Genomic DNA, 27,774 nt, shown 5'->3' with positions numbered 1-27,774 from the left:
ATTGTTTGAACTCCTTATATATTCTGGTTATTAATCACTTGTCAAATGGTTAGTTTACAAATATTTTTTCCCATTCTATGGATTGTCTCTGCATTTTATGATTTTCTTTGCTGTGCAAAAGCTTTCTGAGATTCCTCTTGTTAATGATTTCTAGTTTTATTCCATTGTGGTCAGAAAAGATAGTTGATATGATTTCTACTTTTTAAAAACTTGTTCAGACTTGCTTTGTGACCTAACATATGGTCTATTCTGAAGAATATTTTATATACTGATTAAATGAATGTGTATTCTGTAACATTTGGGTGAAATATTCTGTAAATGTCAGTTAGGCCTATTATGTCTAGTGTGCAATTTAATATTGATATTTCTTTGTTGATTTCCTGTCCATACCTTCTGTCCATTACTGAGAAGGGTGTTAAATTCCCCTTCATTATTGTATTATAGTCTATCTCTCCCTTTAGATCTACTAATGCTTGTTTTATATCTCCAGTGAGGGGTGCATAAAACCATTGTATCTTCTTCTGAATTGACCCAAAAGTCTTCGATTTGTAGTCTATTTTATCGAAGTATAACTACTCCTGCTCTTTTTTCATTTCCAGTTGCATGGCATATGTTTTTCCACCCCTTTACTTTCAGTCAATGTGTACCTTTATGGGTAAAGCATATTTCTCATATTTGGTATATTGCTGGACCTTGTTTCTTTACCCCTTCAGCCACTCTGTGACATTTAATTGGAGAATTGAGTCCATTTCTATTCAATGTTATTTTTGATAAGTAAGGACTTACTGCCATTTTGTTTGCTTGCTATTTCATAACTCATTTCTTCCTTCATTTGTTTCTTACTATCTGCCTTTGTGGTCAAGTGATTTTCTCTGGTAGTATGTTTTAACCTATTGCTTTATCTATCATGAACGAACCTATTACAGGTTTTTGCATTGTGGTTAGTAACATGCTTATAAAAATCATCTTATAGATATAAAAACTAATCTAAGTTATATCTAAGTTTAAAGAGATGATTACAAAGAATAAAAACAAAGAAAAAATGGGAAAAAATCTTCAACACTTTAACTGCATCTCTCAACATTTTTTAGTTGTCTCAATTTACATATTTTTATATTATCTACCTATTAACAGATTGCTATAGCTTATTGTTTCTATTAGATTTGTCCTTTGGGTTTCATACTAGAGTTATGAGTGTACTTTATACCATAAATATCACAATTACAGAATTAAAGTATTCTTGGTTTGTCTATGTACTTCATTTTACCAGCGAATTTTATACCTTTAAATGTTTGGGGTTTGGTTTTATTTTGTTTTGCATGTTAGTGTTTTTTTCTCTTTCAGATTGAAGAACTCACTTTAGTATTTTTTAAGACAAGTCTGGTAGCGTGGTGGTGAATTCTCTCAACTTTTGTTTGTCTGGAAAAGACTTTATCTCTTCTTCATATCTGAAGAATCATTTTGGAGGATTCAGTTTTCTTGGATGACAGTTTTTTCTTGCAATACTTGAAAATGTCGTTCCATTCCCTCCTGGTTTATATAGTTGAAAAGTGTGTTGCCAGATGAATTGGAGCTTCTTTATATGTTGTTTGCTTCTTTTCTCTTGCTGTTTTCAGGATTCCCTTTGTCCTTAATCTTTGTTTTTGATTATTATATGCCTTGGAATAGTCTTATTTGGGTCAAATCTGTTTGGTGTTCTCTGTTCTTCCTATACCTGAATATTTAGATATTTCTCAAGTTTTGGGAAGTTTTCTATTATTTCTTTGAAGAAGATTTCTACCCCCTACTCTTGCTCAACTCCCTCTTTCGTAGATTTGGTCTTTTGAGGTAATTTTCTATATCTTGTGTGCAATCTTCATTGCTTTTCAATCTTTTCTTTTCTCCCTCTGTGTATTTTCAAATAGTCTGTCTTCAGGTTCACTCCTCCTTTCCTCTACTTGATCCATTCTGCTGTTTGAGAGCCTCTAATGAATTTTTCAGTTGAGCAAACATATTTATTAGTTTTAATATTTCTGTTGCTTTTAATTATTATTTCAATCTCTTTGTTAAATTTCTCTGATGGATTTTTGAATTGCTTTTCTCTTAGCTTGGAGGTCACTGAGTTTTCTTAAAACTAGTGTTTTGAATTCTTGGTCAGAGAACTCACTTATCACCGTTTCCTTAGGCTCACTTACTGATTCCTTGCTTTGTTTGTGGAGGTCATGACTCCCTGTTTGCAATTTTTTCTTATAAATATACATCTACATATTTGCATTGAAGGATTATTTATCCCAGTCTTCTCTGTCTGGCTTGTTTTTGGTTTCAGTTTTTTGAGACGGGGTCTCCCTATATTGACCAGGCTGGTTTCAAACTCCTGGTCCCAAGTAATCCTTCTGCATCAGCTTCCCCAAATGCTGGGATTATGGACATGAAAAACCATGCACAGCTAGCTTGTTAGGGGTTTTGCTGATTATATTTGCCCAGAGGTTCTTTACTGCTAGGTCGTTGCCTCCTTTTTGGCTCCAGTTGACACCTTAAGCTCAGGTTCATTGTCAGAGCAATGCCCTTCTCAAAGGATAGAGGTCCCAAACGGGATTTCCTGGCAGTGTGAGAAGGCTAGCTAGGGGTTTTTTCCCTGGGGACCTGTGAGACAAATCTCCTACAGCATGGTGCTACTGAACAGCCACTCTGATTAAGCATCTCCTTTGGCTGGGTTACAAAGCAGAGTTTCCAGGACTGGGGTTGTTGATCCCTCCCCACTTTGTCTCTGCCTGTCCTCAGGGATACTTCTCCCTTAGGTACTTGCGATGATTCCCATGAGTTAAGGTGGGAGAGATCGTCTGCCAGGGAACCCAAAATGGTGGGGAAGCTTGTTGTCCCCTTGATTTAACCTTTCTCAGAGTAGAAACAGTGAGTTGGGGGAAATTTTTCTATGTGCTTTATGTTGGGCAGAATGTGTGTGTGTAGGGGGGGCATCATGGATGTGGAAGTCTGATTCATGTACTATCTACTCAGAACATTTTCATCTCTGTGGCCTTGAGAACTGTCTCATCTTCCTATTTGAATTCTGGATATCTTTCATGATAATATCAGCACTGTATATTTGGTTTTTGTTTCCTGTGGAAGGGACTGAAGCCAGCTTCCTTCTATGGCTGGTTTTATATTATATTTGTGTGTGTGTGTGTGTGTGTTAAAAAAACTAATTTTTTCTTTAATTTATTGCCTTTGAATTTTGTTTCAATTCCTGAAGATTGGTTGGAAGAAACCCATCTCTCTTTCCCTGAAGTATTTCTTCAGAAGAGATGTTTGATATTCTGATTGAGTATAGGTAGGAGAGGGAGGACTAAAGACAATGTCATTCAGAAGGTGACAGCTTTGACTTAAATCCCAAAGTCAGAAAGTAAAGCAAACCCAGGGAAACTAGACAAAACCATAATTCAATCAGTGCTAACTTTTCATGTAACATTTTTAATAGTTAACTTACTGTGTGGCTTTGGACAAGTTAGTTAACTCTATGAATCTCAGTTTCATCTCCAAAAGATCAAGATAATAATGATACCTACCACTTAGACTAGCTATAAAAATGACATGAGAAGGCTATGTAAAACACTGAATACATATAATACCTGGCAATGGTGATTGTTTTATAAGTATTCATTATATTAATATGTATATTAATAAAGTACAAATGTGAGTTTTCCTGGTTCAGACTCACTTTACTTACTTTCAGAGCTATAACAATATTAGATTGTAAAACTTAGAAACAAAGTTATAATGCTTCTATAAGATTAACTTCATACATTCATTTATTCAACAAATATTTGTTTACTGAGTTTCAAAGGAGAGCAAGCCACACATAGTCTCTCCCCTTATGAAAGTATACTTATGGGGCAGACAGATAATAAAAATACAAATAAAATGACTGCATTATGATATGGGCAATGAAAAAAATATAAATAACATTGTAATAGAAACTATCAATAGGCAAGACCCCTAGTTAAAATAAAATGATCAGGGAAGGGCTTTCTGTGATATATTTAAGTTTAGGTATGAAGAATAAGAATAAACCAGACATGAGAAGAACTTCCAGAACAGCTGTCTGTGGAGAAAACAACTGCAAAAGTATGGTGGAGAGAAGTTTGGCAAATTTAAAGAATGGAGAGGACCCAGAGTATTTGGACCATTGAATGGCATGAAAAGGACGAGGGGAAGAGAGGCAGCAGTACAGATGCAGAGGAACTTTTAGATCGTGGCAAAGTTTAACTTTATTCAAATCACAAGAAGCCATCCAACTATTTTAAGCAGGAGAGCGATCAGACTGCTTTACATGTGGAGATCAGTTTGTATGGAGAATGGATTGGCAGGGCATAAGAGGGAAAGCACAGAGACCAGTTAGGAATGTCCTCACTTCTTCTGCCTTCTGAAGTGTTTTTTTTCCTTCTAAATACAAAGAAAAAGTCACAGGTCCCCATTTCACATAATTATAACAAGTCTAGTATCCTTCCCAATATTTCACAAATACCTCCGAAATGGGATCTGGGATGCTTAATTCTCCAGATGCTTATAACTCTCTGTCATTTCCCTGTGCATCACTAAGCAAGGCTATGGTAACAGATCTTTACTCAGGCTGGATTGGTGGAGGAGAGGATTATATCATGGAAGAAGAAATAACATTGACTACAAGATAATAAGAACAATACCTGGTGTGCTTTGGCTACCACTGCCCTGGGAGCCTTATTCTATATTTATCTTTTTCTTTAAAAATCTGTCTTCTCTCTTCACCTGGGTCCCACGGTCCCAACCTTCTTATTTCTACAAAGAGAAATTCTAAAACTTCCTTCTGCTTTATTGGGCAGAATACTTTAAGTCACTTTATGTTAATTACTCCCATCTAGACAAATCCAGGCTTTCCCAGTAGCATGTTTTTCCCAAGATGAAATTTTACCATTTCCTTAGAACTGACAATTGCTTTTTTTTTTAGTTTTTGTTTGGTTTGGTTTGTTTTTTTGAGACTGAGTCTTGCTCTGTTGCCTTGGCTTGAGTGCAGTGGCATCATCATAGCTCATCATAATCTCAAACTCCTCAGCTCAAGTGATCCTCGTGCCTCAGCCTGCCAAGTCTACAGGCATGTCACCATGCCTAGCTAATTTTTTTCTATTTTTAGTAGACACCAGGTCTCACTCTTGCTCAGGCTGGTCTTGAACTCTGGAGCTCAAGTGATCCTACTGCCTTGGCCTCCCAGAGTGCTAGAATTATAGGCATGAGCCACCACACCTGGTCTTAGCTTTATTTTAAGAGGGAATTCCCCTCCCCCTTTACAGTTTGAAATGCACAATTAAAGAATGAAGGTATCACAAATGATTTTGTTAAAACTATTCTAGAACTTCAACAACTTAATGAGTATTGTGCTTTTTAACAATGAAAGATATTCCAATGATTAATGCCTATTTTGAACATCTTTTATAATTGCTAAAAAAAATTCTACCATATTACCATTGACTTTTTCCAAATGCTCAGTAATTATTAGGTATCAGTCATCTCAAATCCTTTATGTGAAAATAAATTGTACTTTAAAAATTTCCTCATGTCTCTTATTTATTTATTTTTGTAAGCGTAGGATAATTTAATTTTCTGAAGAAACTTAAATTAACTTGGAACTAAATGAGATTAGAACATATATTTTGGGTTGAAAATGAGGTTTTATTATAAAATTGTGCCTCTATTAGGAGAGTTCTTAACTTTGGAGGTAATTGTATAGTATTGGGAAGAGGGAGCCATGAACTGGGATTAGAAAAAAAGTTCTACCTTTATTTTCACTAACCTCTACTAAAAATAACATTTCCTTTCATTGTGAAGACAATACTCCATGGCCATATTATTAATAGCAATAACTGTTATTCTGAATTACTACTTTGAAATTAATAGTCCCTGGCTAGATCTTATCTAATATTTAATAGAGAAACACCTATTACTATATTACAAATCTTTTTAAAAACATTTTGATAACTTTCTGGTTTCCTTTATAATCCTATGTATTTTATACTATGCATTTAAAAATGAACTACATCCAGAAAGAATTAGTTCATCAGCTTAACCAGACTGCCAAAAGTTACCATGATACAAAAAAGAACTTCCAAAAGTAGAGTTCAAATAAATTAGTGCAAAAAGACTAGTGCAATGTCAGTTTCATTGAGATAAAATGTACACCCTCTCACCATTACTGCTCTGAGGTATTTATGGGAATATAAAATGGATATACGTGTTATGTGAAATAAAGTAGTATTTCACTTTCCAGTCTGTGATTTTGGTCAATTACTTGTACTCTGTGCTTCAACATCTAGCTATATAATGGGGATAAATAAACAATAGTACCATCTTCATAGGGTTGTTAAAATTGTTCCATTCAAGGGTGCATTAAGTGCTCAGTAATTATTAGCTATTGATCATATTACATATTTTATGTAAAAACAAATTATACTTAAAAATTTCCCCAAGTCTCTTATTTATTTTTGGAAAGGTAATTACCCCCTAGCCAAATGGCTTCTATCCAGTAAAAACTAAGGAGGCTTGGCAGACTGAGGAAAGTAAATGTGAGTCATCACAGCTTTTCTAAGATGGACAGTTTTTTGGATGGCAGTAATCATATAGGTCAGAGGGTAAATGGAGGGAGCATTGTCCTGGATTTGGACGAATCTAGGTTTCCTCCTGACTCTGACATGTATAAATTGTGATTTTGGGAATGTTACTAACATCTTACATCCTTAGCTTCCTTATCTGTAAAACAGAAGTAAAAAATTCCTCCCAGAGCTATTATAATTACATGATGTAGATTAAAACATGGGTTCATAGACATAGATATATAGAATGAACTCTGCAAATACTAGCATCCTTTCATTTCTGTTTTCCTTTGTTCACTTCTATTCCAACCCTCCAAATCTTTGGACTTCCAATTTCTGTTGGATATAGTTAAGGATATAGTAGTATATTGCAATTAAAAAAAATTCTAATGGACAATCTTCTACTTTACAGAGGGAATTATCCAACATGGCCATATAAGAAAGGAGCTACTTGTAGTGCTTGCCCCGATAATGACAAATGTTTGGACAATCTCTGTGGTGAGTAAAAGAAACAATCTAACAATAGGACAATGTAATAGGAACTACTGTAACTTTCTACAGAATTAAGAATGCAAATGTTTGTTTTATCCTAATAGCTATTTTCAAGGAAACTGTCATCAAATAGCAATCAAACCAATAGCTTAGTGTTCTAGGAATGAATATATGGTTAATATAAATTCAAGAAAGCAAATCACATCTTTTTGTTTTTTTATTTTATTTTTACTTTTATTATAAATTTTTTAAAATACATGTAAAGATAGAGAAAATAATTCTCTATCTTGAATAATTTAACCCCTATTTTATCTTTGCCTCTCCCTAGGAAGGGTTAGAGGTATGCCCTTCCCCTCCACAATGCTCACCACATCCCTAAAATGTGGGTCTACGACCCCTTACCACCAAATCCCTGGTGAACACTACCACCATTTGAGCACCATAATTTTAATCAGTCAGTACCAATTTGAAGGCGAGTACATGTGGAGCCCATTTTCCTGATCTTGTGTCGCCTCACTTTGGATAACGGACTTAAGCTTAATCCAGGATGTATAAGTGGTGCTAGCTCGCTGTCATTTCTATTTATACCTGGTTCTCTGTTCCATTGGTTTATGTTTCTATTTTTGTACTACTACTATGCTATTTTGGTTACTATTGCCTTGTGGTATAATTTGAAGTCTGGTAATGTGATGCCTCCAGATTTGTTCTTTTCACTTAAGGTTGTTTTGGCTATTCAGGCTCATTTTATTTTCAAATGAAGCATAGAATTATTTTCTCTAGATCTATAAAATATGTTGGTATTTTGATTGGGATTGAGTTGAATCTGTATATCACGTTAGGTGCATTTTAATGTTGATTCTATCAATCCATATGCATGATATGATTTTCCATTTGTGTCATCTACAATTTCTTTCCTCAGTGTTTCATAGTTTTCCTTGTAGAGATCTTTCACTTTCTTAAGTATATTCCTAAGTATTTTATTTCCTTTGGAGCAATTGCAAATCATATGGAGTTTTTTATTTGACTCTCAAAAGTTTGACTGTTACTGGTATGTAGAAATGCTACTGAATTGCATATACTGTTTATGTAACATGACACTTTGCTGAATTTATTTATCAATTCCACCAGTCTCTTGGTGGAATCTTTGGGATTATCTAGATACAAGATCACATCATCAGTGAAAAGCTGTAATTTGACCATCTCTTTCCCCATTTGAACACCCTTCCTTTCTTTTTTTTTTTTTTTTTTTTTTTGAGACAGAGTCTCACTTTGTTGCCCAGGCTAGAGTGAGTGCCGTGGCATTAGCCTGGCTCACAGCAACCTCAATCTCCGGGGCTCAGCGATCCTACTGCCTCAGCCTCCTGAGTAGCTGGGACTACAGGCATGCGCCACCATGCCCGGCTAAGTTTTTGTATATATATTTTTAGTTGGTCAATTAATTTATTTCTATTTTTGGTAGAGACGGGGTCTCGCTCAGGCTGGTTTCGAACTCCTGACCTTGAGCAATCAGCCCGCCTCGGCCTCCCAAAGTGCTAGGATTACAGGCGTGAGCCACCACGCCCGGCCCTTCCTTTCTTTTGTCTGATTGCTTTGCCTAGGACTTCAAGTACTATGTTGAATAGAAGTGCTGACTTGGGTACCCTTGTCTTGTTTCAATTCTGAGGAAAAATGCTTTCAATTTTTCCCCATTCAAAATGAAGTTGCCTATGGGTTTGTCATACATGGCCTTTATGATTTTGAGATACATTCCTTCTATGACAAGTTTGTTGAGGGTTTTTGTCATGAAAGGGTGCTGGATTGTGTTGAATGTTTTTTCTGCATCTATTGAGATGATCATATGGTCTTTCTTTTTGCTTTAGTTTATGTGGTGGATCACATTTATTGATTTACATATATCAAAGTACCTTTGCGTCCCTTGATGAAGCCCACTTGGTCACAGTGGATTATTTTTTTTTGCTGTGCTGTTGAATTCGGTTAGCTAATATTTTATTGAGGATTTTTGCATCTATATTCATAAGGGATATTGGTATGCAGTTTTCATTTTTTGTTGTGTCACTTCCCGGCTTTGGGACTGGTGATACTGGCTTTGTAGAATTAGTTGTGGGGATTCTCTCCTTCTCAATGTTGTGGAATAATTTCTGTAGTTAGGGGTACCAGCTCTTCTTTGTAGGTCTGGTAGAATTTTGCTGTGAATCCATCTGGTCTGGGGCCATTGTTGTTGGGAGATTTTCTATTACTGCTTTGATCTCGCTGCTCAATATTGGTTTGTTCAGGAGTTCTATTTCTTCCTGACTGAGTCTTGGGAAATTGTGTTTCCAGAAATTTGTCCATTTCCTCTACATTTATGTGTGTAGACATTTTCTCATTTATGTGTGTAGACATTTTCATAGTATTCACAGATGATATTTTATATTTCTGTTATCGGTTAAAATATCTCCTTTTTCAGTTCTGATTAAGCTTATTTGGGTCCTTTCTTTCCTATTTCTGGTTAATCTAGCAATTTTGTTTATCTTTTCAAAGAACTAAGTTTTTGTTTCATTGATCCTATTTTATGTTTCCCATTTCATTTAGTGCTACTCTGAACTTTGTTATGTCTTTTCTTCTGCTGGCTTTGGGTTTGGGTTTGGTTTGCTCATGCTTTTCCAGTTCCCTGAGATGTGACGTTGGGTGATTAATTTGTGATTTTTCTGTCTTTTTGATGTAGGCATTTTAATTCTATGAATTTTCCTCATAGGACTGCTTTTGCTGAATCTCATAGATTTTGATAGCTGGCGTCCCCTGTGTCATTCAGTTTGAGGAATCTCTTGATTTGTCTTAATTTCATCATTGACCCAATAATTATTCAGGTTATTTTATTTCAATGATTTTGTGTAGAATTGAGTGTTTCTGTTAGAATTGATTTCTAGTTTTATTCCACTCTGGTCTGAGAAGATACATGGTATGATTTTGATTTTTTTTAATTTGTTGAGTCATGTTTTGTGACCTAATATATGATCAATCTTGGAGAATGTCTGATGTGCTGATGAAAGAATGTTTATTCAGTAGTTTGGGGGTAGAATGTTCTGTAAGTGTCTGTTAAGGTCAATTATGTTCTAAAGTCCCATTTAAGTCCAGTATTTATTTTATGCTTTATCTGTCCAGCTGTCAGTGTGGTGTTGAAGTCCCCAGCAATTATGTTGCTACAGTTTATATCTTAGATCTAGTAGAATTTGCTTTATGAGTCTGGAAGCTCCTGTGTTAGGTGCATATATATTTAGGATTGTTATGTCTTCTTGTTGAATTGCTCCCTTTACTGTTATATAATGACCATCTTTGTCTTTCTTTATCATTGTTGATTTAAAGTCAGTTTTATCTGATATGAGAACAGCTACACCTGCTGTGTTTTGGTTTCTGTTTTTGTGAAGTATTTTTTTCCATACCTTCACCTTGAGTGTGAGTCCTTGTGGGTTAAATATGTTGCCTAGAGTCAGCAGATATTTGGGCTGTATTTTTTCACTGATTCAACAAGTGTATGTCTTTTGAATGGGGCAGATTGTTAACATTGAGTGTTGGAATTGATATGTGGGATGCCTTCTGTTCATCATGTTAGGTAATACATTATTGTCTTATTTTACCTCTTGTGCTATTGTTTTATATGAGCTATGGGCTTTAACTTTTGGATGATTTTACATTGGTGCCTATCTGTTGTAATGATCCATGTATAATGCAGTTCTGAGTATTTCCTGCAGGGCTAGTCTGGTCATGAGAAATTCCCTCAGCGTTTCCTTGTCTGGAAAAGTGTTTATTTCACATTCATATATAAAACTCAATTTTGCAGGATACAAAATTCTAGGCTGCCAGTTGTTCTGTACAAGGAAACTGAAGATGGGTCCCCAATCCCTTCCAGCTTATAAGGTCTCTGCTGAGAAGTCTGCAGCTAGCCTAATGGGTTTTCTTTTTTTACTTGATGTTTTGACCTCATGAGTCATAGGAGTTCCTCCTTTGTGTTGACTTTGGCCAGTCTGGTAACTAAATGTCTTGGGATTCCCTCTTTGCAGTGAATCTCCCAGGTGTATGTTGAGCTTCTTGTATCTGAATGTCTAAATCTCTAGCAATACCAGGGATGTTTTCCTTAATTCCCTCAAATAGGTTTTCCAGACCCTGTGGTTTTTCTTCACCCTCAGGGTTGCCTTTAATACTTATATTTGGCCACTTTACATAATCCCATATTTCTCAAAAGCTTGCTTTGTTCCTCCCTATTCTTTGTTCTTTGTTTGTGTTAATTCAAAAGAGTTGTCTTCAATCTCTGAAATTCTTTCTTCTGCCTGGTCTAGTATATTCTTCAAGCTTTCCACTGTGTTTTGTATTTCCTTAAGTGAATTTTTCATTTACAGCAGTCCTCTTTTTTAAATATGTCTATCTCCTTAGTAAATTTTTCATTCATTTCCTGAATTCTTTTTCTGGTTTCTTGGAGTTGGTTTTCCATTTTCTGCTAAATTTCATTAAGCTTCCTTACAATCCATATTTGGAATTCTTCATCTGTCATTTCAATATTTTAATTTTGGTTGGGATCTACTGCTAGAGAGCTGGTGTGACCCTTTTGGGGTGTCTTTTCACTCTGATTCTTCATATTTCCGAGTTCTTACTCTGATTCCGTCTCATGTGGAGCAGCTGTCACTGCTTGCTTTTGGATTTTCTTGTTTTGATAGGTCTTTTCCCACCCTGTTCACTGTTAAGGGTGTGTCTGTAGCATATGTTGGGTAGGGACCTTCAGCTCTGCTTTTAGGTACTTTGATGGGGGCCTCTGTTCTGGATGGGTACCCTGGTTATAGATATCTTTACTGTGGTGTTTTTCTCAGTTGCTAATTATGTGGGCTACAGCTGTGGTATACAATGTGTGTGGACAGAGTCCCTGTCTCTTGTTGATGAGGGATAATGGAGTCTTTTTGCAATCCTTTCTTTCCACAACCCTGTGGGCTTAACAGTGTGTATTATATTGATGTGCTCAGTTTAATATCTGAGACAATAGGTGTTGCTTGTGGGTAAGAGTCAGCCACATCCTATATAGTCAGTAAAAGCTGTAATGGGCTATACAAGTTGTCTCCTTTCCAATAGGTGACACTTGCCAGAAAGAGCCAGCTACAGTGTTATTTTTTGGGACTGTGACTGATTCTAGCCCCTGGGGATAAGCACTCTAATGCCCCAGGTGGTGAGCAAGGCCCTGGAGCTGCCAGGGGATTCCTCATTCTCCACCACAGCCGAGGTGGGTGGAGGAGTAAGGCTGGGCAGAGTCAGGTGAGCCTACCTTCAGACTCCAAAAAGGCAGGCAAAAGAGCTGTGTCAGCAGGGGTCCAGGGTCTACTTCCCCAGGGCTGCTGGGGCTGAAGAGAACCCACCAAAACAGAAAGTCTGCCTGTGGGGGAGGGGCTGTGAGGACTGGGTTTTGTTCTTCTCTCTGCCCCCTTGTCCTAAGGTCTCCTTCAGGCACCTGGCTATAGGCAGGAGCTCAAACTAGCTGAGCTCCTCAGCAATGGCTCTGTGGGATAGGAACTTCCCTGTCCAGGCTTCCACCCAAGGCCAAGAGCATGGCTTTCCTGTGGGAGGAAGGGTGCTCCACAAGTGCACTGCAGCTCAGACCCATACTGCATTCTCCTTTCAGTTCTGCCACTTGGGCTCCCTTATCTCCTGAAATTAGTTCACAAATCCCTCCTCCATGCCCCAGAACAACATGATGGAGTCCTGGGGGTATGAGATCTGGCCTGAAACCTTGCCCCCAGGTCCCCCAAGTTCAATCCTTGACCATGCCAGGGAGAAGCATATTGGTCCCAAGTTGCCCATGGAGTACTCAAGCAGGTCTGATGTCCCTCTGCTTTGGGGTATGCTCTGCTCTGATCTGTTGGAACAGCCAGGTGAGAAGCACCAGGTAGGGCCAGCAGGCAGGAAACTCACAATCTGAGCACCCCTTGGTATACTGCGGGTCTTAAATAGGAAAGGTGTGAGCCCCACTCTCTGTGGGAGCCTCAAGGTAGTGGACATGCCAACAGAGGGGAAGCAGCCACTCCTGAGTCTTGGCTCAACTGTCCCTTGGGGGACTAGTGCTTTTCAGCAGCAGTGGGTGGGGGAGGGTAAAGGAAGGGGGGGAAAAAGGGTCTGAATGGCAGAAAGCTGGCTATCTAGCCCTCTTTGTCCCTTCCCTCTGAAGATAGCCTGCCCAGAATGTCTAAGCCCTGGGATCACACATATCTCCCCAGGACTCACTGGCCCAGGGGTGGGGAACCTGCAGCCTCAAGGCCACGTGGCCCTCCAGATACCCAAATGTGGCACCCCCGACAGAATCCAGATGTCACAGAATAGATCTCTTTATTAAAAGGATTTGTTCCATAAAATTTGGATTCAGTCAAAAGGCCACACTGAAAGACAAAGAAGGCCCCTGTGGCTACCGCAGTCTGGCCCAGAGTTGGAAAATGTTTGGGAATGAACAACATAAAAATTAAGGGGCTAAAGCTCCTTAGAGAAGGACAAAGGTACACGATGGGTGGAGAAGCAGTATGGCACCCACCCTCTTGGCTCAGGTCTGTGGTGATGGGAAGTGACCCCAAGCGGGGCTGGTAACCTGGTGCTTTGTCCTCAAGAAGCTCCCAGTTAACTGGTGGCACCAGCTTTTGGGCTCATGAGGGTAGAAAAGCTCTCCAGGAGCCTGCTGACTTCCAGATGTATGAGGGAAGGAAAAACAAAATTCCTACCTACGTTTTCCACTGGGCTGCAAGCCTCTTGGGAGTTGATCTCTGCCAGGTAATTAAGACTTCTGATAGCCAAATGCCCTGTTGATGACTTAGTGACATATGGTAATGGATGAAAGAGAGGTTGCTGCCTTGTTATACTTGACTTATATAGTATCATTCTTCTCAGGGAGGAATTTATTTTCAGGAAAATATTTTAATTGCTTACAATTAAAATTCAAAATTGAATTAAATATTAGAGGTAATATATTTATTATATGCTAGTTATTGAATGTAAAATGAAGTGATTATTTATAGTACTGGTATAGTTTCCTTTCCATAAAAAGTTTACATATAAAGTTTATATAAAAACTTTAAAAAAATACCAAATTAGTTCTTTCAGAACAAAATCTTGAATTAACCTTTGAAAATCACTGCAACAAAGCCAAAGCAATAGTTAATGGTTATAACTAAAGACTTAGCTTTTTAAAATAAAAGCTGCACCTACCGTTAATTTTTTCTTTCTTTTCCTTGACTTTACAGTTAACCCCCAGCGAGACAATGTCACACGTACGTACATAAACCTTCCGGTATTTCATTAAAAGCTATGTGAATTATGTCACTGCATTATGAGAAACAAAGTCTAACAGGATATTCTGTTTGTTTCACAGGTTACTACTCTATTGTGTATCCAGGCTGGCCCATATTTTCACGTAACAGATACCTTTCTCTCTTTCTCATTGTTAGTGTAATAATTCTGCTATTATCTGTTGTAATTACCATTTTTGTGAAGCACAAATACCCTAATTGTTTTTAGGCTGCCACAGCTGGACTTTCAGTAATTAGACTTAGGTCTAAGTCATTCCAGTGGCCCTCATTGTTTAAAAAACATTATCCCTATTTCTCACATACTGCTTTTCCTTGCTCTCTTGTAACTTGATGTCTTACTGGTTTTAGAATAGTAGCTAAAGGATTTGATTTCAGAGGCATTAATGTTCTGCTTGGGAGGTGTTTAATTTTGGAATAAAACAAAATTGTAAAAAGGGATGAACCTAAATATTTACTTACTATCATGAGAGAGGCCTTTGAAAAATTGGTATTTATTTTCCTGGAAACCAAATGCTGGGACATTATCATAATGGTCACATATCTAAAATCAAGCAAAACTTGCCTGGACCCAATTAGGTAGGTACAATGTACACAATACATATCATTTTCTAGTATACAATAATTTATAAAGAATACTATTAAAACTCAGGAAAAAAGTGATCCAAGTACTACTACTCACAAATAAGGCAACTAATGCCCTAGTACTTCAAAATCCTTTACAAAAGGAGATAGCTTAAGTTGTACTTAAGGGGATTTTTTTTTGTTTACTTTTTTGTCTTCTTTCTCTTTTCATCTGCTTCCATCTTAAGCTTAACTTCTTCAGCTGTAAGAGCTCCCAGTTTCTTATTCTTTGCTTTCTTAACCTTTTCCTTGATGGTAGCCACATCAATTTTAGTTTCAGTAGAAGCTAGATGAATTAAAAACACAATATATGTAATTCTTTACCAAATAGAACAAAGAATACATGTTGACAGTAATTTCAAGGTACTATTACTGAAAGATCATCTTATAAAACACCTGCCTAAAAGAAATTTCTTCAAACTAAGGATACAGGACTTTAAATATACACGAAAATGACATGATAGTTTAACAACTGGAACCAATTACTGGATTCAACTATTTTTTTCTTGATTTTTTTATTTATATTCTTTTCTATAGTTTGGAACTTTAGAGTACTCATTAATATATTTTTCTACCTTGTTCACTAATATAAAATTACATTTCATGAAGAATATTACATGTAGCCCTTCTAGCTTCAGTAATTTTAATTAGCTAACCATGAAACTACAAATCTATCATAACGAAAACCTAAAGTTTTCCAAATATTAATTCAATGAATTACTAGCAGTATTTAACAAGATTTCGAGTATCTAAAGGTCCTCCTAATAGAACTCAACCATCTAATCAACGCCAAAAGTGTGAACAAAACAGAGAAAAGCAGCAGTGGAAAAAACCCAATTTTTTCTAACCATTTAAAGTACAGTATTAAAAGAATCATGACATAAAATGTCACCAAACTACCCAGCAACTTGAAGAGCAAAGAGGTGTAAGGCCTCTACTTTACATTCTTAATTAATCATTATAGACCCACGTTGACTAGCTATTGAGGGCCTTAGAAGTACTTCACTGACACATTATACAAACTGGAAATTATAATGCTTAAGTTTTACATTACCATTTTTAATGCTATTAACACTAAAGAAATACAAGATAAATAATAATGTGTTATATCTGTTTCTAGCAATAGTTTATGTACAACCCTGATGTTAAGCCCCTTCCCCTCAATGTGCCAATATTCACTTTGGAAAGTTACTTTAGGAAGAGTACAAGTGTTACCACAGGGGAGGAAAAGGATATATCAGAATGAGGCTAGAAATGGAGAAGAAAGGACAAAAAGTATTTTCTTTTAGTGTCTTTTTATTAGCCCTTAAATAAGACCTTCCTATCATTGTCAGCATCCTGTAGTCCAAGGTAATGAGAAATCTATGTTAACATAGAAGACAAACTTTAAGCCACTGATCATGTAAGTAAAGAGAAGAAAAGCATCACTTCTGGTAAGCCCTCTTTAAGAGACAATGATATTGGGGCTCAGGGATTTTACTGTTCGAGGTTTATATCTTTCACAACAAAATGTCTTTCCTAAGCATAAGTCAAAGGTTAGGGAAGGACTGTTACTCTGAAATAGGCATTAGTTGCTACTGAAGTATAAATCACCTTTTGTCCCTAGAATTAGTAATTAAAATGCTGAAAGAACTTATTGAGATTCAGACAAATTCACACTATGGGTTCACTTTTCATAGACTTTTATACCATATCAGGAGTTAAAAACAAGCATTACCTTCCTTCAGTTTCATAACTGGTTTTTCTTTAGGTGGAATAAAAGCTTTGTTTCTTTCCTCTTGTCTCTTACTGAGAGCTTCTGCTTGTTTAGCCTACATTATTAAGAAAAAGTACATTGGTGAAATACAAGTCATAGTTAACTAAGAATTCAAGTGTCTATGATCTTTGCTATTAATGCTATGAGCTAGACATAAAGAGCCTTACCTTTATTGCCTCCATTTTCTGTCGCTTCTTCTGATGCGCCTTCAAAAAGTATTCACCGCTAGCCAATTCTTTATCAATCTGTTGAAAACAATGTTTACAATTACATTACAAATAATATAAGTCATTTCCTAAGAAAGTCACAATATCTTTAGGGTAAAAACAGTGGAAGCAAAACACTGATTAATTTGTAAAGGCAGTGACATTAAAACAAGGAAATGTACTCTGAGCTGAGGGGAATACATGCACGGAAGTAGGAAATTAGGTGATGTGTTCATGGAATATAAACCAGAATAGTCAATGTTTTGGAAAAGTGTGAGAAGAAACTAGAAAGATAATTTTGGGGAATTTTGAAGATGCCTGAATACCTGGCAAAGGAAGTAGGAAATGACTTGATGATGTCTAAGAAGAGTGAAGAGACCAAAGCAGCATTTTAATAAGGTACAGAAGAATGGAGAAAAAGAAATAAAAGCCTGGAATAAAGGTAGTGGCATGCAGAATGAAAAGCAAGAATTGTCCAGACTTAGTGAGTAATCAGAAAAAGCAACAGCTTATTCATTGAATACATAGTAAACATATATAACGTATACAACTGATCTCCCATTTACATACCATTGTTATAACAAAGGCACTAGTCCAAGTTCTACAATTACTGATTTAATCCTCTATAACAGTTCTTTGAGATACGTATTATTACTTGCATTTTACATATGGGGAAACCAAGGCATGATGGGATAAATAACTTGCCCACAGTCACACAGTGAATAAGTGTCAGAAGAAGTCAATTGAAACATCGTAGGGAAGAAGACAAGTCAATTACTAACTACAGGACTACAAGAGGTACGGCAGGTGTTATGGAAGCATGGTTTAATCACTCCACTTTCCCCCAACTACTCTTAGTTTCCTTCTGGTCTCTTTCCTTTCCAGAATAGACTCCATGATCCAACACTGCCATTGTTTTTTCACCATGATTATCATCATGGCTCCCTTTTGACCTATCATCAAACCTTCCTAAAAAACTCTAGACCTGTGGAGAAAAAAAGATGGCAGACAGAAATGTATGGATTTACATGCTGAGCAGAAAGAACTGATAGAAAGGGAAGACTTTAAGATACAGCCAAGGGAGGGAATAATGAAGCAAGAGCCCTCAGGCGATAGTGAAGATAGAATTTAAAGAATAGGTAGGTAGGTATAATGATGCAGATGGAGGTAAAATTACAGGTGAGAGAAGAAGTTGACGAAGTTCTTGTCTGATGGTCCCAAATATTTCAGTAAAGTAAAATTCAATGTCATCTGCTAAAAGAGGGTACTGAGAGAATTAAGAGGACACATAGAATTGCCAGACAATATTGAGGACCCATCTAAGGCTGGAAACATGAAATTTTAGTGGATTTAATCCAAAGACTTTCTCTGGCTTAGTTTATTAACCACATTATGGGAAAGAAGTAAAGTTTTTGGACTGATCCCAGTTTTACTGGGATGGTGTGATAGAAATAAAAAGGAACATGAAAGAAAATAAGTGATGGGCAAGAGAGAAAAGGAAATTTTGGTCATGATGGGAAAGGAAATGAAGTAGAAGACAGTTGACAAAATGGAAGAAATCCAATTACAAAATCTTAGAAAAAGGGTGGACATTCGAATTTGAGATTTCAGAACTATAATAGTCATATAGCACACTGTCACAAGAATGTTGCTAAAGCAGAGTATTGTGGGTTAAACTGTTGCATTTTTTTATCTATAGGACATTTATAGTATCGACAGACATGACTGACACCACACCTTGATACACTCAATATGAAGGTCCTATTCCCCACATCTGTGCACTCAGCTCAAAATATGCCTATTTACACTTACCTTTCTTTTATCTCTATATACACACACTCTCTCCACCTAAAATACTCTCAATAAAGTTTCTGTCACAATAGATTCAAATGGTTTCTCTCTCACATAAAGTCCAACATTTAGTACTAACCTGACTTTCTGGCTGTGGTGGTGGGAATGGTGTATACTCTTTCTTAACAGTTTTTTTCTTTGGTTCCTTGCGTTTATTCACATTTTTGTGTTTGAACTGTGGCAAAAATCTTTCCCAACTTTGTGATCGTAATTCAGAATCTTTTGCCAACTCTCTTTTAATCATTAAGGTCTGTAGTCGTCCAACATATAAACAAAGTAAAAATTTTTAATTTCAGAAGTCACACATTTGTCAAACTAAGACATGATAAAATATTGCTTCTATAAATGATAAATGAACAGTTCCTAGCCTCTTCAGTAGAATTAAACCTATTCTATAAACAAAAAGATATGCCATCTCAAACATGTGTAATTAACCAAACATCAAAAAACCATTATGAAGTTAGATTAAGAAATGCAGATTAAAATAAAAAGATAAAAATGAAGCTAACTCAGCTTTTCAACCATGGTTTCATTAAAACCTTTAAAATTCAACTTAATAGGAGAGAGGTTGCTAATTACCTGTTAGCCACTGAATTATCATAGGAAAAGACAAAAGTAGAATAAACTTTTTCATGATTAGACAGAAAACAATATTTTCACATTTCCCTTACTCCATTTGAATTTTACAAATATTGGAACATCAAAGAATGCAAACCTGGCATCAGATGCATGACTACTTTTCTATCTGTAATGTCCCAATGCAATTCGAAATCACTTTATCCTAATCTAACAGTGACCTTTTAACTTTTCATCACATTAAAGTGAATTGCTCAACAAATATCCACCATAACACAGCTCACTATACCATGGTTACATTTCCAAGTACAACTGCAAACTTTGTGCACGTGGGAATATAACAGAAATCTTTCAAAGGGGCTACAATTTGAATGTTAAGTTCCAAAAAAGGTTGTAATGCAACCTGAGATAGTCCTGATTTTATTTAATAGAAAAAGGCAGAATTCTGAAAGATTACATCTTTAAATATAACACATGGACTCATAATCTAAGAAAACTGGACTGATATCATCTACAACAAACTCTGTAAAGCTTGCCTTAATTGTTTCAGAACTATACAATATGTTACAGTATCCCATTCAATAGTTTTCACAGTGTGCTTGTTAGAGATCTAAGCTCTCAATGAAGTAACTACAGGACTAGGGTAGAGTTGAGTGGGCTTAATTCTATCTCTAATTCACCCAAAATAGCTCTGCTTTATCTGTTTTGTATACTAGACTTTCATAAAACATTTCATTTCAAGACAAATTTCTATAGCTAAAAGTAGTTTGACAACCACTGGTATAATAATGTATGATTAATACTCACTTTAATGTTATAAATTGGATGGATATTCTTCATAGTATCTAGAACTACTTTTCGCACCTGAAATTTACAAAAGAAAATAAATTCATCACTTATAAAGATTTTAATGAACTGGGTAGAAGAGGATTAATATCAATATATTGTAAAATATTCTATAAATCAGGGAGTAGCTAGCAAATTGTACACAGTAGTTCTTTCAACTGCTCTAACTGGCTTCTAGATCTTTCATAAGAGTAGTCAACCTCCCTTGAATAAAATGAAGTTTCTCAATTACTCCTAAAATGTGGTACATAGAACTAACAGAACACTCTGGATCTATGCAATTTACAGGGAAGAGAGTTGGATTTAGAGTCAGAAAATGTGGGCTCAAATACTGGGACTGTCGCTTCATATAGGGTAGTCATTTAATTTTCCTGTTCCATCTTTCTCATTTATAAACTATATACCTCAAAAATTTGTTATAGAATTAATATTAATATATTTATATTTTAAAGACTTTCAAACTATAAAGTATTGAATATATATAAGTTATTATTGCTCCATGAGAAAAAGGCAATCTATGAGAAAGAGGGCCAACAAAATCACTATTAAAGGCCCTGGAAATGAAGTACAACCCCATAGCCAGATCCTGACAATAACAGCACCAAAAGGAGTTAATAGGAACAGTATCTGCAACACAGATTTTCTCATAACATTTAATTTGACAAGTTAAAGAAAATGCTCATGAAAACATTAAACATTATACTAAAAATTCAAACAAAAATATTAATAAATACATCTGGAAGAAAAGTTTTTATAGTCTGACCTCTACTGGCTGTACACTTTGTTGCAAATAATGAGATGGCTACTCAATTTTCCAATCATTTGAGCACATGTAACTAACTATACCATGTTTCTCGTACGTACTGCAGACTGAAGATCTTAAGTGCCGATTTAAATTTTATAGTGGGAGGAGTGATAATGCACAGACCTTCTAATTTAGAAATGGATGTCTCCATAGTAGCCAAAGGTTGACCATAATACATTAGGGGGTCCAGAAGTGATCATTCTCTCAAATTATATGACCTACAAAGTATTTACTAGTGGGATCTCAAACAAAGCACATTCTTAAAAAAAAGCAATACATAAAGCAATATATTATCTAATGAACTATATTATAACCAAATTACTTTTTCTACTGAAAATTAATTGAAGGTAATAAATAACTCTCACCTCTTTTAAGCCACTAAAAGGTCCAATGGCTGAAACTGTGTTTCCCTGAACCATAATGTAACAGTTCGTTAAGAGTTCCAATGCCTATATCAAAATACAAGAAGTTAAAATTCAGTACCCTGAAAAATTAATGATTGAGGAGAACACTTAAGTTTTCCACTGATAAAAAGTACCTTCAATGTAGATCCTTTGGGACCAATAAGCCGTTGTCTTCTTTTTACAAATCTTTCTTTATTTCTTACTAAAGAACCTATTTTAATTATGTCACATGCAATATCATCCTGAAGAATTCGTACTGCCTTTTGGAAAAATAAAAATACTGTATCAGTATTCTTTACAGTTACATTTATTTTCCAAGTTCAGGCTAATTATATATAAGCACAAACATAAAAACTTGATGGTGGAAGGAAGGGAAGAAGGGAAAGATGCAGTGATATACACTGTCTGATGTTGATGCAAATAAAACAAAAAATAAATTTTAAAAAAGTGTAATTCTAGATTTACCTGTTCAAATGAAACACTCCTTGCTAACAGTTTTATTAGATCTCGGGCCCTAATGATGATATATGGATCAAAAGTCTTCTTTGTAGTACAAACAGTCATACTGCCCTCAATCAGGTCCAGGGTTGCATTAATGTGCTACAAAAAGAAGGAAAGAGCAAACAAACAGTTATGTAAAAATGAATTCAGTTTTAGATAACTCTACAGCCTATTCTAACCAAACAGTTAATTACTGTTCATGAAGCCATCTTTCTATTATCAATTCCCTTCCTAAAGAAACTAGGTAGTTAAATATAATCAATGAATACTTAATTACTTTTCTACTTTACCGAATATAAGAAACTGGAGCAATTGAAACCATTTATACTTGGTTTTAGAATACTTTGGATTTATTGGAATATAGATTATCTCTAGTTTACAAAATATAAATCAGTTCAAATGAGGCCATACTTAAGACCTGATTAAGGCAAAAATATAAAGCTGTATAGCTTCCTTTTTCTGGACCCAGCTCCAATCTCCAGTCTGCTCCCTTGGGTTAGAATTAACTTTCCCTTTCAAACTTTCTTCTAGCTGGTTAGGGGACTAAATACCAAGTAGAAACAAATTATCATAGGTTCAGAAATAATTAGAAAAATTAAGCATTAACTCAATAGGAAGAAATAGATTTCAATAAAGCAAATGAAAATACTATTTTCTCACTTGTGAGCATAATCTGAAGAATATTTCACATATTGAGTGTTGAACCATTCCACATATGATTGGATCTCTATGAGTTTACAAGAAAAAAATACTGAGTTCAATTCAGATACACTTATATAACACAGTCTGCAGCTTGCCGAGCCACCTAAGTCCCAAAGGCACAACCAATTCTAGAGCAGTCCCACAGTGAGAAATCCTTTTTATATCATAACCTACTGTATATACACACACACACAAAACTGAACCAATAGCCTCATAAAATGGTACTTACCTTTACCACATGTGATACATTGATTTTTTATGGCTAATTATAGCCATTAAAAATTGACTTCTCAATCCATTAATGGGTTTCAATCCAAAAACAAAATCAAATACATACCCCTCTAGGGGTATGGCAGCAGCAATGATATAGGGGAAAGCTGGCCACATCCACATCTTTGATTCAATACAGAAGGTAAGAAATTAGTTAGGAACATGACTTAGCTACAAATGGACAGATACTGGCAACGATCATGGTCTAGAGAGTAGGCATTCTGAAATTTGGATTTCACAGTTGAGTTTCAGAGAGTCTGTGAAATTCCTAAAATATTAAATGTATGTAAATTTTTCAAATTACTCACAAAATTAAAAACAAATTATAAATATAAGAATAAAGCTTACCTACATTTTAAAATACCAAAGGAACTAAATTAACCAGCTATGCTAGCACCTTTAAAAAAAAATCCATCAGCACACATACACTTACTTGAAAGTAAAGGCATAAGAGCAAAATCTCAAAGGAATGTATAAAATATGCATACATGTTCATTCAAGGCTTTCTGCACCAACGGCCAACACTCTTTCAAGTAAGCCTCTCTATATTTTGGGAACAAAGTTGCAAAACTGCTCTCTTCCAAGAGTCCTCTGGGATTGTCCTCTTTAGAAAAAGGTGGTTCCTTCCAACCATCAGGAACAGTGAGGAGTTCTGATTCATCTACAGAGGGGAAACATTTATACATCACATTTTAATTGTCTTTGGGACACTTTACAAACATTGTATACATTCACAAGCTTCCCAATACTCCTTGCATTTCCTCTTCCTCTGCTTTTAATATTCCACAAGAACATGCCTCTGTCATTACCATCAACAACTATTAAAATTATTTGCACATGTTTCAGTTGCCTGATAAGACAAAAGTTCCTTAAAGGCAGGACCCTCCTCTTTGTATTCATACTGCCTGGCATATGCCTGGCAGAGAGTGGATACTCAAGAAACTTGTATTGTACTACACTATCATAGAGTTGAAGATTCAAATGCCACTTTGCTTACTACTTTTAATTAATTTTTATTATTTCTAAATATAATTAACCTTTCTGACTTTCCTGGAGTGGAAACTGGATACGTGTGTGTGTGTGTGTGTGTATATATATATATTTGCTTGCATAACACTTCTAAAAGCTGATTGCAGCATATACTTAATACCTGATATGGTATTTTAGGTTTTCCAAAGAGCTTTCACAGTGCCTTATTTCTATATACCTTTCATGACAACTATGAAAGGTAGAAAGAACTAGTATTAATACTCCCATTTTAAAGAGATACTCCGTCCAAAAAGGCTAAGTGACTTGCTTGAGGGTACACAAAGCTGACTCAGTCTGGCCTCCCAAGGGTCATAAATTATCTCCTGCAATTAACTCTTGGTCCTGAATTTTAAGAACTCCTTAAATCCAACAACTTAACTCTAATTCAGTTCTACTCAAAGGTATGATCCATAGACCTGCAGAATCAACATAAACTGGAAGTTTGTTAGAAATGCAATTCTTGGGTCCTACCCTAGACATACTGAATCAGAATCTCTGGGATGAGGAACAGGAGTACATGTTTTAACATTCTCATCAGGATATTTTTAAGCACAGTAAAGTTTGAAAAGCAGGTCTTTAGCTCATGTTATCAACCCCAGTCAGGTAAGCTTTCCTTCAGTTTCTTATACTCAGATCTACTTCGCTATTTTTGGTTCAAATAAAGACAATTAGCTAGTTTTCATATAGTACTGGTTCTCCAATAACCTTTAAAAAACTCAAATTCTATAATAGTGATTACTTAAAATGCGTATGTGATCAAGTCCCTATCCAATTTAAACACTTTAATGGCTATGGCTCAATAAAAAAAAGTCACACACCCCAACTCAGGGAAAAAAACACTGGCAAAAGAAAGAAACAGGAGTTTCATAATAGAGAAGTACAAATAGTCAAAAAATGTGTAAAAAGATGTCCAATTTCATAGGTAATTAGAAAAGTACAGATTAAAACTCAATCTAACATTTGGGCAGATTAAATAAACAAACAAACAAACAAACAAACAAAAAAACTCAATCAGATACCATTCCACCTCTATCAGAATAACAAATTATTTCAAATTCACATAATATCAAGTATTAGTGTGGACACAGAACAATGAGAATTCTCATCCACTGCTAGTGGAGTCAAAATAAGCACAATTCCTTTGGAAAAAAGTTAGCATTACTTATACACATTACACTGTAGTGATTCCGATCCTATGTTTACAACCTAGAAAAATTCTTGAACATGTTAACCAGAAGACATGTGCAAAGATGTTTATAGCAGCATTGTTTATATTAATAATAGCAAGCAACTGGAGTAATCCAAATGTCCACCAATGACAGAATGAAAACAATAGGGTTATTTTCATACAAGGGAACACCATATACTAAAGAATAAAACTACACCTACAAGTATCACCTGGATGAATAACAAAAACAAAGCCAACCCTAAGAAGCAAGACACAGAGGTCAGGTTCAGTGGCTCACACCTGTAATCCTAGCACTCTGGGAGGCTGATGGGTCTGGGGGGAGGATCCCCTGAGGTCAGGAATTGGAGACCAGCCTGAGCAAGACGAAGAGACCACGTCTCTACAAAAAATAAAAAAATTAGCCAGGCATGGTGGAACGCACCTGTAGTCCCAGCTACTCGGGAGCGTCGATGGCTTGAGCCCAAGAGCTTAGGCTGCACTTAACTATGAGGACTCCACTGCACTCTAGCCTGGGAGACAGAGCGAAATTCTAACCACTCGCTCCCCCTCACCCAAAAGATACAGAAGAATGCATACAGTCCGCTTTCATTCATATAAAATTCAAAAAGAGGCAAAATTGAACCACTTTATGACTATGAAAAAAGTGAACAGAATGCCCAACACGATTCAGAATGGTTATTTCAGATATTAGAAAGAAGAATATGATTTGAGAGGTGTACCTAAGGAGCTTAGAGTGTACAGTAATGCTCTATTGTACTTAATGGTCTGAGTGCTAGTTTCTCACGTGATTTTATTCTTTAAACTGTGTACACACTGTATTCGCTATGTACATTATATAATTTTTAAAAAATCAAAAATAAAAAATTTAATATCTTCCCAATGCATCTATAATGAAAGTTCAAGGTTTTTTAACACTTCCTATAATGCTCTAACCTCTCTTCCTGTCATTCATACCGAAGAAAATGGGTAAAACCAGACTACAACGCAAGAGAGCAATTAAAAAGTAGGGCAGTATAAAGAGCAACAGCTGTGTCGTCTAATATTTTAGCAATCTGACAAATAGGCATAACTGACATAACTGACAAATGTTCCCAAATGTCTCTACTGACTGACAAACTTGAGCTAAGAGCATGTCAGACATCTCCTTTCTCCATTTCACTGTCTCAGTCCATTATCAGCATTCACTCCGGTACATAATGACTACCCATTACCATCTCATCCAGTGTCTCATTTTGTCAACGACTTTCAGTCACAGGCACGCTGTAAGCTTATGCAGCGCCCGCCGCAATTTTTTAACCCTCATCCTTTTACATAAGACTGATTTGGCAACAGCTACACTTTGGGAGGCCTTTAGCAAACGCAATGAGTTAGGAACACGTGAGGGGCGCCGTATAGGCCACTTGTTCCTGGGACCCAGCTAACACCTCCAGACATCAGCAATTTACACAGGTACTCTACACAAAACAAGTCCAGGTGGCTATATACATTCACAACCAACGAAAGAAAAAAATCGCAACTCGATATCCACAAACCCCAGACTTCAGGTCTCACACAACATCACCTTGGTTCTCCGGCTTTGGCTTCTGGTTGCGAAATTCACTCTTTCCAACCGCTTTGTCCGGCTTGCCCAGCGAGGAAGACGCCATTTTCAAATTGCTTCCGGTGGTACCGGAAATGAGACTGTTCTTAAATCCCACCGGCTAAAATCCCTCCACTCAAAATTAGTTCCGCAGAACGCAGACGGGGAGATCTGCGCAGTCTCCGTGCGTACGTACGCTAAAGCCGGCGTATTTGCACAAACTAAAACGCTTCTCATATGTGGCCAATGGAGAGCCCAAGACTTCTTTCCCAGAATTCACTGCAACCACGGAATTTGACTGCATGCTGGGAATTGTAGTTTAGCAGTATGGTCTTTGAAGTTCTTTTTTGCGAGGCTTCATGCTCTAAGCTGGAACCCGGGACCGCAGAGTTTGGCCACAGAGTGCAACCGGACTGTCATTGATTCATTCGATAAATATTTATATGATAACCATATATGCTAGGCGTTGGGAGGGGGTACAATAGTAGAAAACAATGTATGTAGTCCTTGAGGGCAAGAAGTGACAGTAATAGCTCTACTTACTGAACAAAGAGTACTTTTTCCCAGGATTTTATTTACATTATTTCTAATCCTTAAAACAAAAACAGTATTAAAACAAACAGAACTCTGTGAGATTGATAATTTTGTGGAATGTAAATTTTCAAAGTCCTTGTTAATCATAGTAATTTTCTAGGGTGTTAATATTCCAAAGTCAGAGGAATAGTAATTAAACAATAGTTCTTTAGTATTTCAACTAGCCTAAGATTTTCCAAAATGTCTAACTCTTGACCATCTCCAACATTGCCTTTGGCTGGCTTCAAGATGTGCCCAGAGAAACCAGGCTGGTGGCCCGGGCCTGTAGTCCCAGCTACTTGGGAGGCTGAGGCAGGAGGATTGCTTGAGCCCAGGAGTCTGAGGTTGCTGTGAGCTAGGCTGACACCACTGCACTCTAGCCTGGGTAACAGAGCAAGATCCTGTCTCAAAAAAAGAAAGAAAAAAAGATAATTATAATAATAATTGGGTACTAAGATTCTTAAAGTCCTC

At 36.3% G+C, this 27,774-nt stretch overlaps 2 protein-coding genes across 4 annotated transcripts in view; one reads left to right on the top strand and one right to left on the bottom strand.

Annotated features, from left to right (window-relative positions):
- The window catches only part of GLIPR1 (GLI pathogenesis related 1), a 51,289-nt gene extending 36,458 nt beyond the window's left edge, over nucleotides 1-14,831 (top strand). For both annotated transcript variants that reach the window (XM_012751014.3, XM_012751012.3), the window contains exons 5-7: nucleotides 7,009-7,094; nucleotides 14,330-14,356; nucleotides 14,458-14,831. In XM_012751014.3, the coding sequence (XP_012606468.1) occupies nucleotides 7,009-7,094; nucleotides 14,330-14,356; nucleotides 14,458-14,603 (259 nt within the window). In that variant the 3' untranslated portion in view covers nucleotides 14,604-14,831. The remainder of the gene's footprint in view (nucleotides 1-7,008; nucleotides 7,095-14,329; nucleotides 14,357-14,457) is intronic.
- Nucleotides 14,832-14,866: 35 nt separating this feature from the next.
- Nucleotides 14,867-26,925, bottom strand: KRR1 (KRR1 small subunit processome component). Of its 2 annotated transcripts, none has more exons than XM_012751010.3 (10): nucleotides 26,713-26,925; nucleotides 23,422-23,594; nucleotides 21,926-22,060; nucleotides 21,595-21,720; nucleotides 21,422-21,505; nucleotides 20,213-20,269; nucleotides 18,909-19,079; nucleotides 16,940-17,017; nucleotides 16,734-16,827; nucleotides 14,867-15,302 (listed from the first exon to the last, which is right to left on the bottom strand). In XM_012751010.3, exons 1-10 carry the CDS (start codon nucleotides 26,795-26,797, stop codon nucleotides 15,160-15,162), a joined length of 1,146 nt encoding a protein of 381 aa, XP_012606464.1. In that variant the 5' UTR covers nucleotides 26,798-26,925; the 3' UTR covers nucleotides 14,867-15,159. The 2 variants fall into 2 exon arrangements, with proteins under 2 accessions (XP_012606464.1, XP_012606465.1); XM_012751011.2 differs by lacking the exon at nucleotides 26,713-26,925 and adding an exon at nucleotides 22,622-22,688 and having other exon boundaries at nucleotides 23,422-23,541.
- Nucleotides 26,926-27,774: the final 849 nt, after the last annotated feature.

The sequence above is a fragment of the Microcebus murinus genome, chromosome 10 (genome assembly GCF_040939455.1).
Source record: "Microcebus murinus isolate Inina chromosome 10, M.murinus_Inina_mat1.0, whole genome shotgun sequence".
Taxonomy (NCBI): Eukaryota; Metazoa; Chordata; class Mammalia; order Primates; family Cheirogaleidae; genus Microcebus; species Microcebus murinus.
The sequence above is the reverse complement of the archived record's forward strand: the minus strand, read 5'-3'. Positions and strand labels throughout refer to the sequence as shown.

Excerpts from the sequence above, each read along its gene's own strand:
- KRR1 (XM_012751010.3), bottom strand. The coding sequence starts at position 26,797 with ATGGCGTCTTCCTCGCTGGGCAAGCCGGACAAAGCGGTTGGAAAGAGT. Across the intron at positions 20,270-21,421 it reads CTTTTAGTGGCTTAAAAGAG|GTGCGAAAAGTAGTTCTAGA; the intron begins GTGAGAGTTATT and ends TGTAAATTTCAG. Across the intron at positions 16,828-16,939 it reads AGAAAATGGAGGCAATAAAG|GCTAAACAAGCAGAAGCTCT; the intron begins GTAAGGCTCTTT and ends TTAATAATGTAG.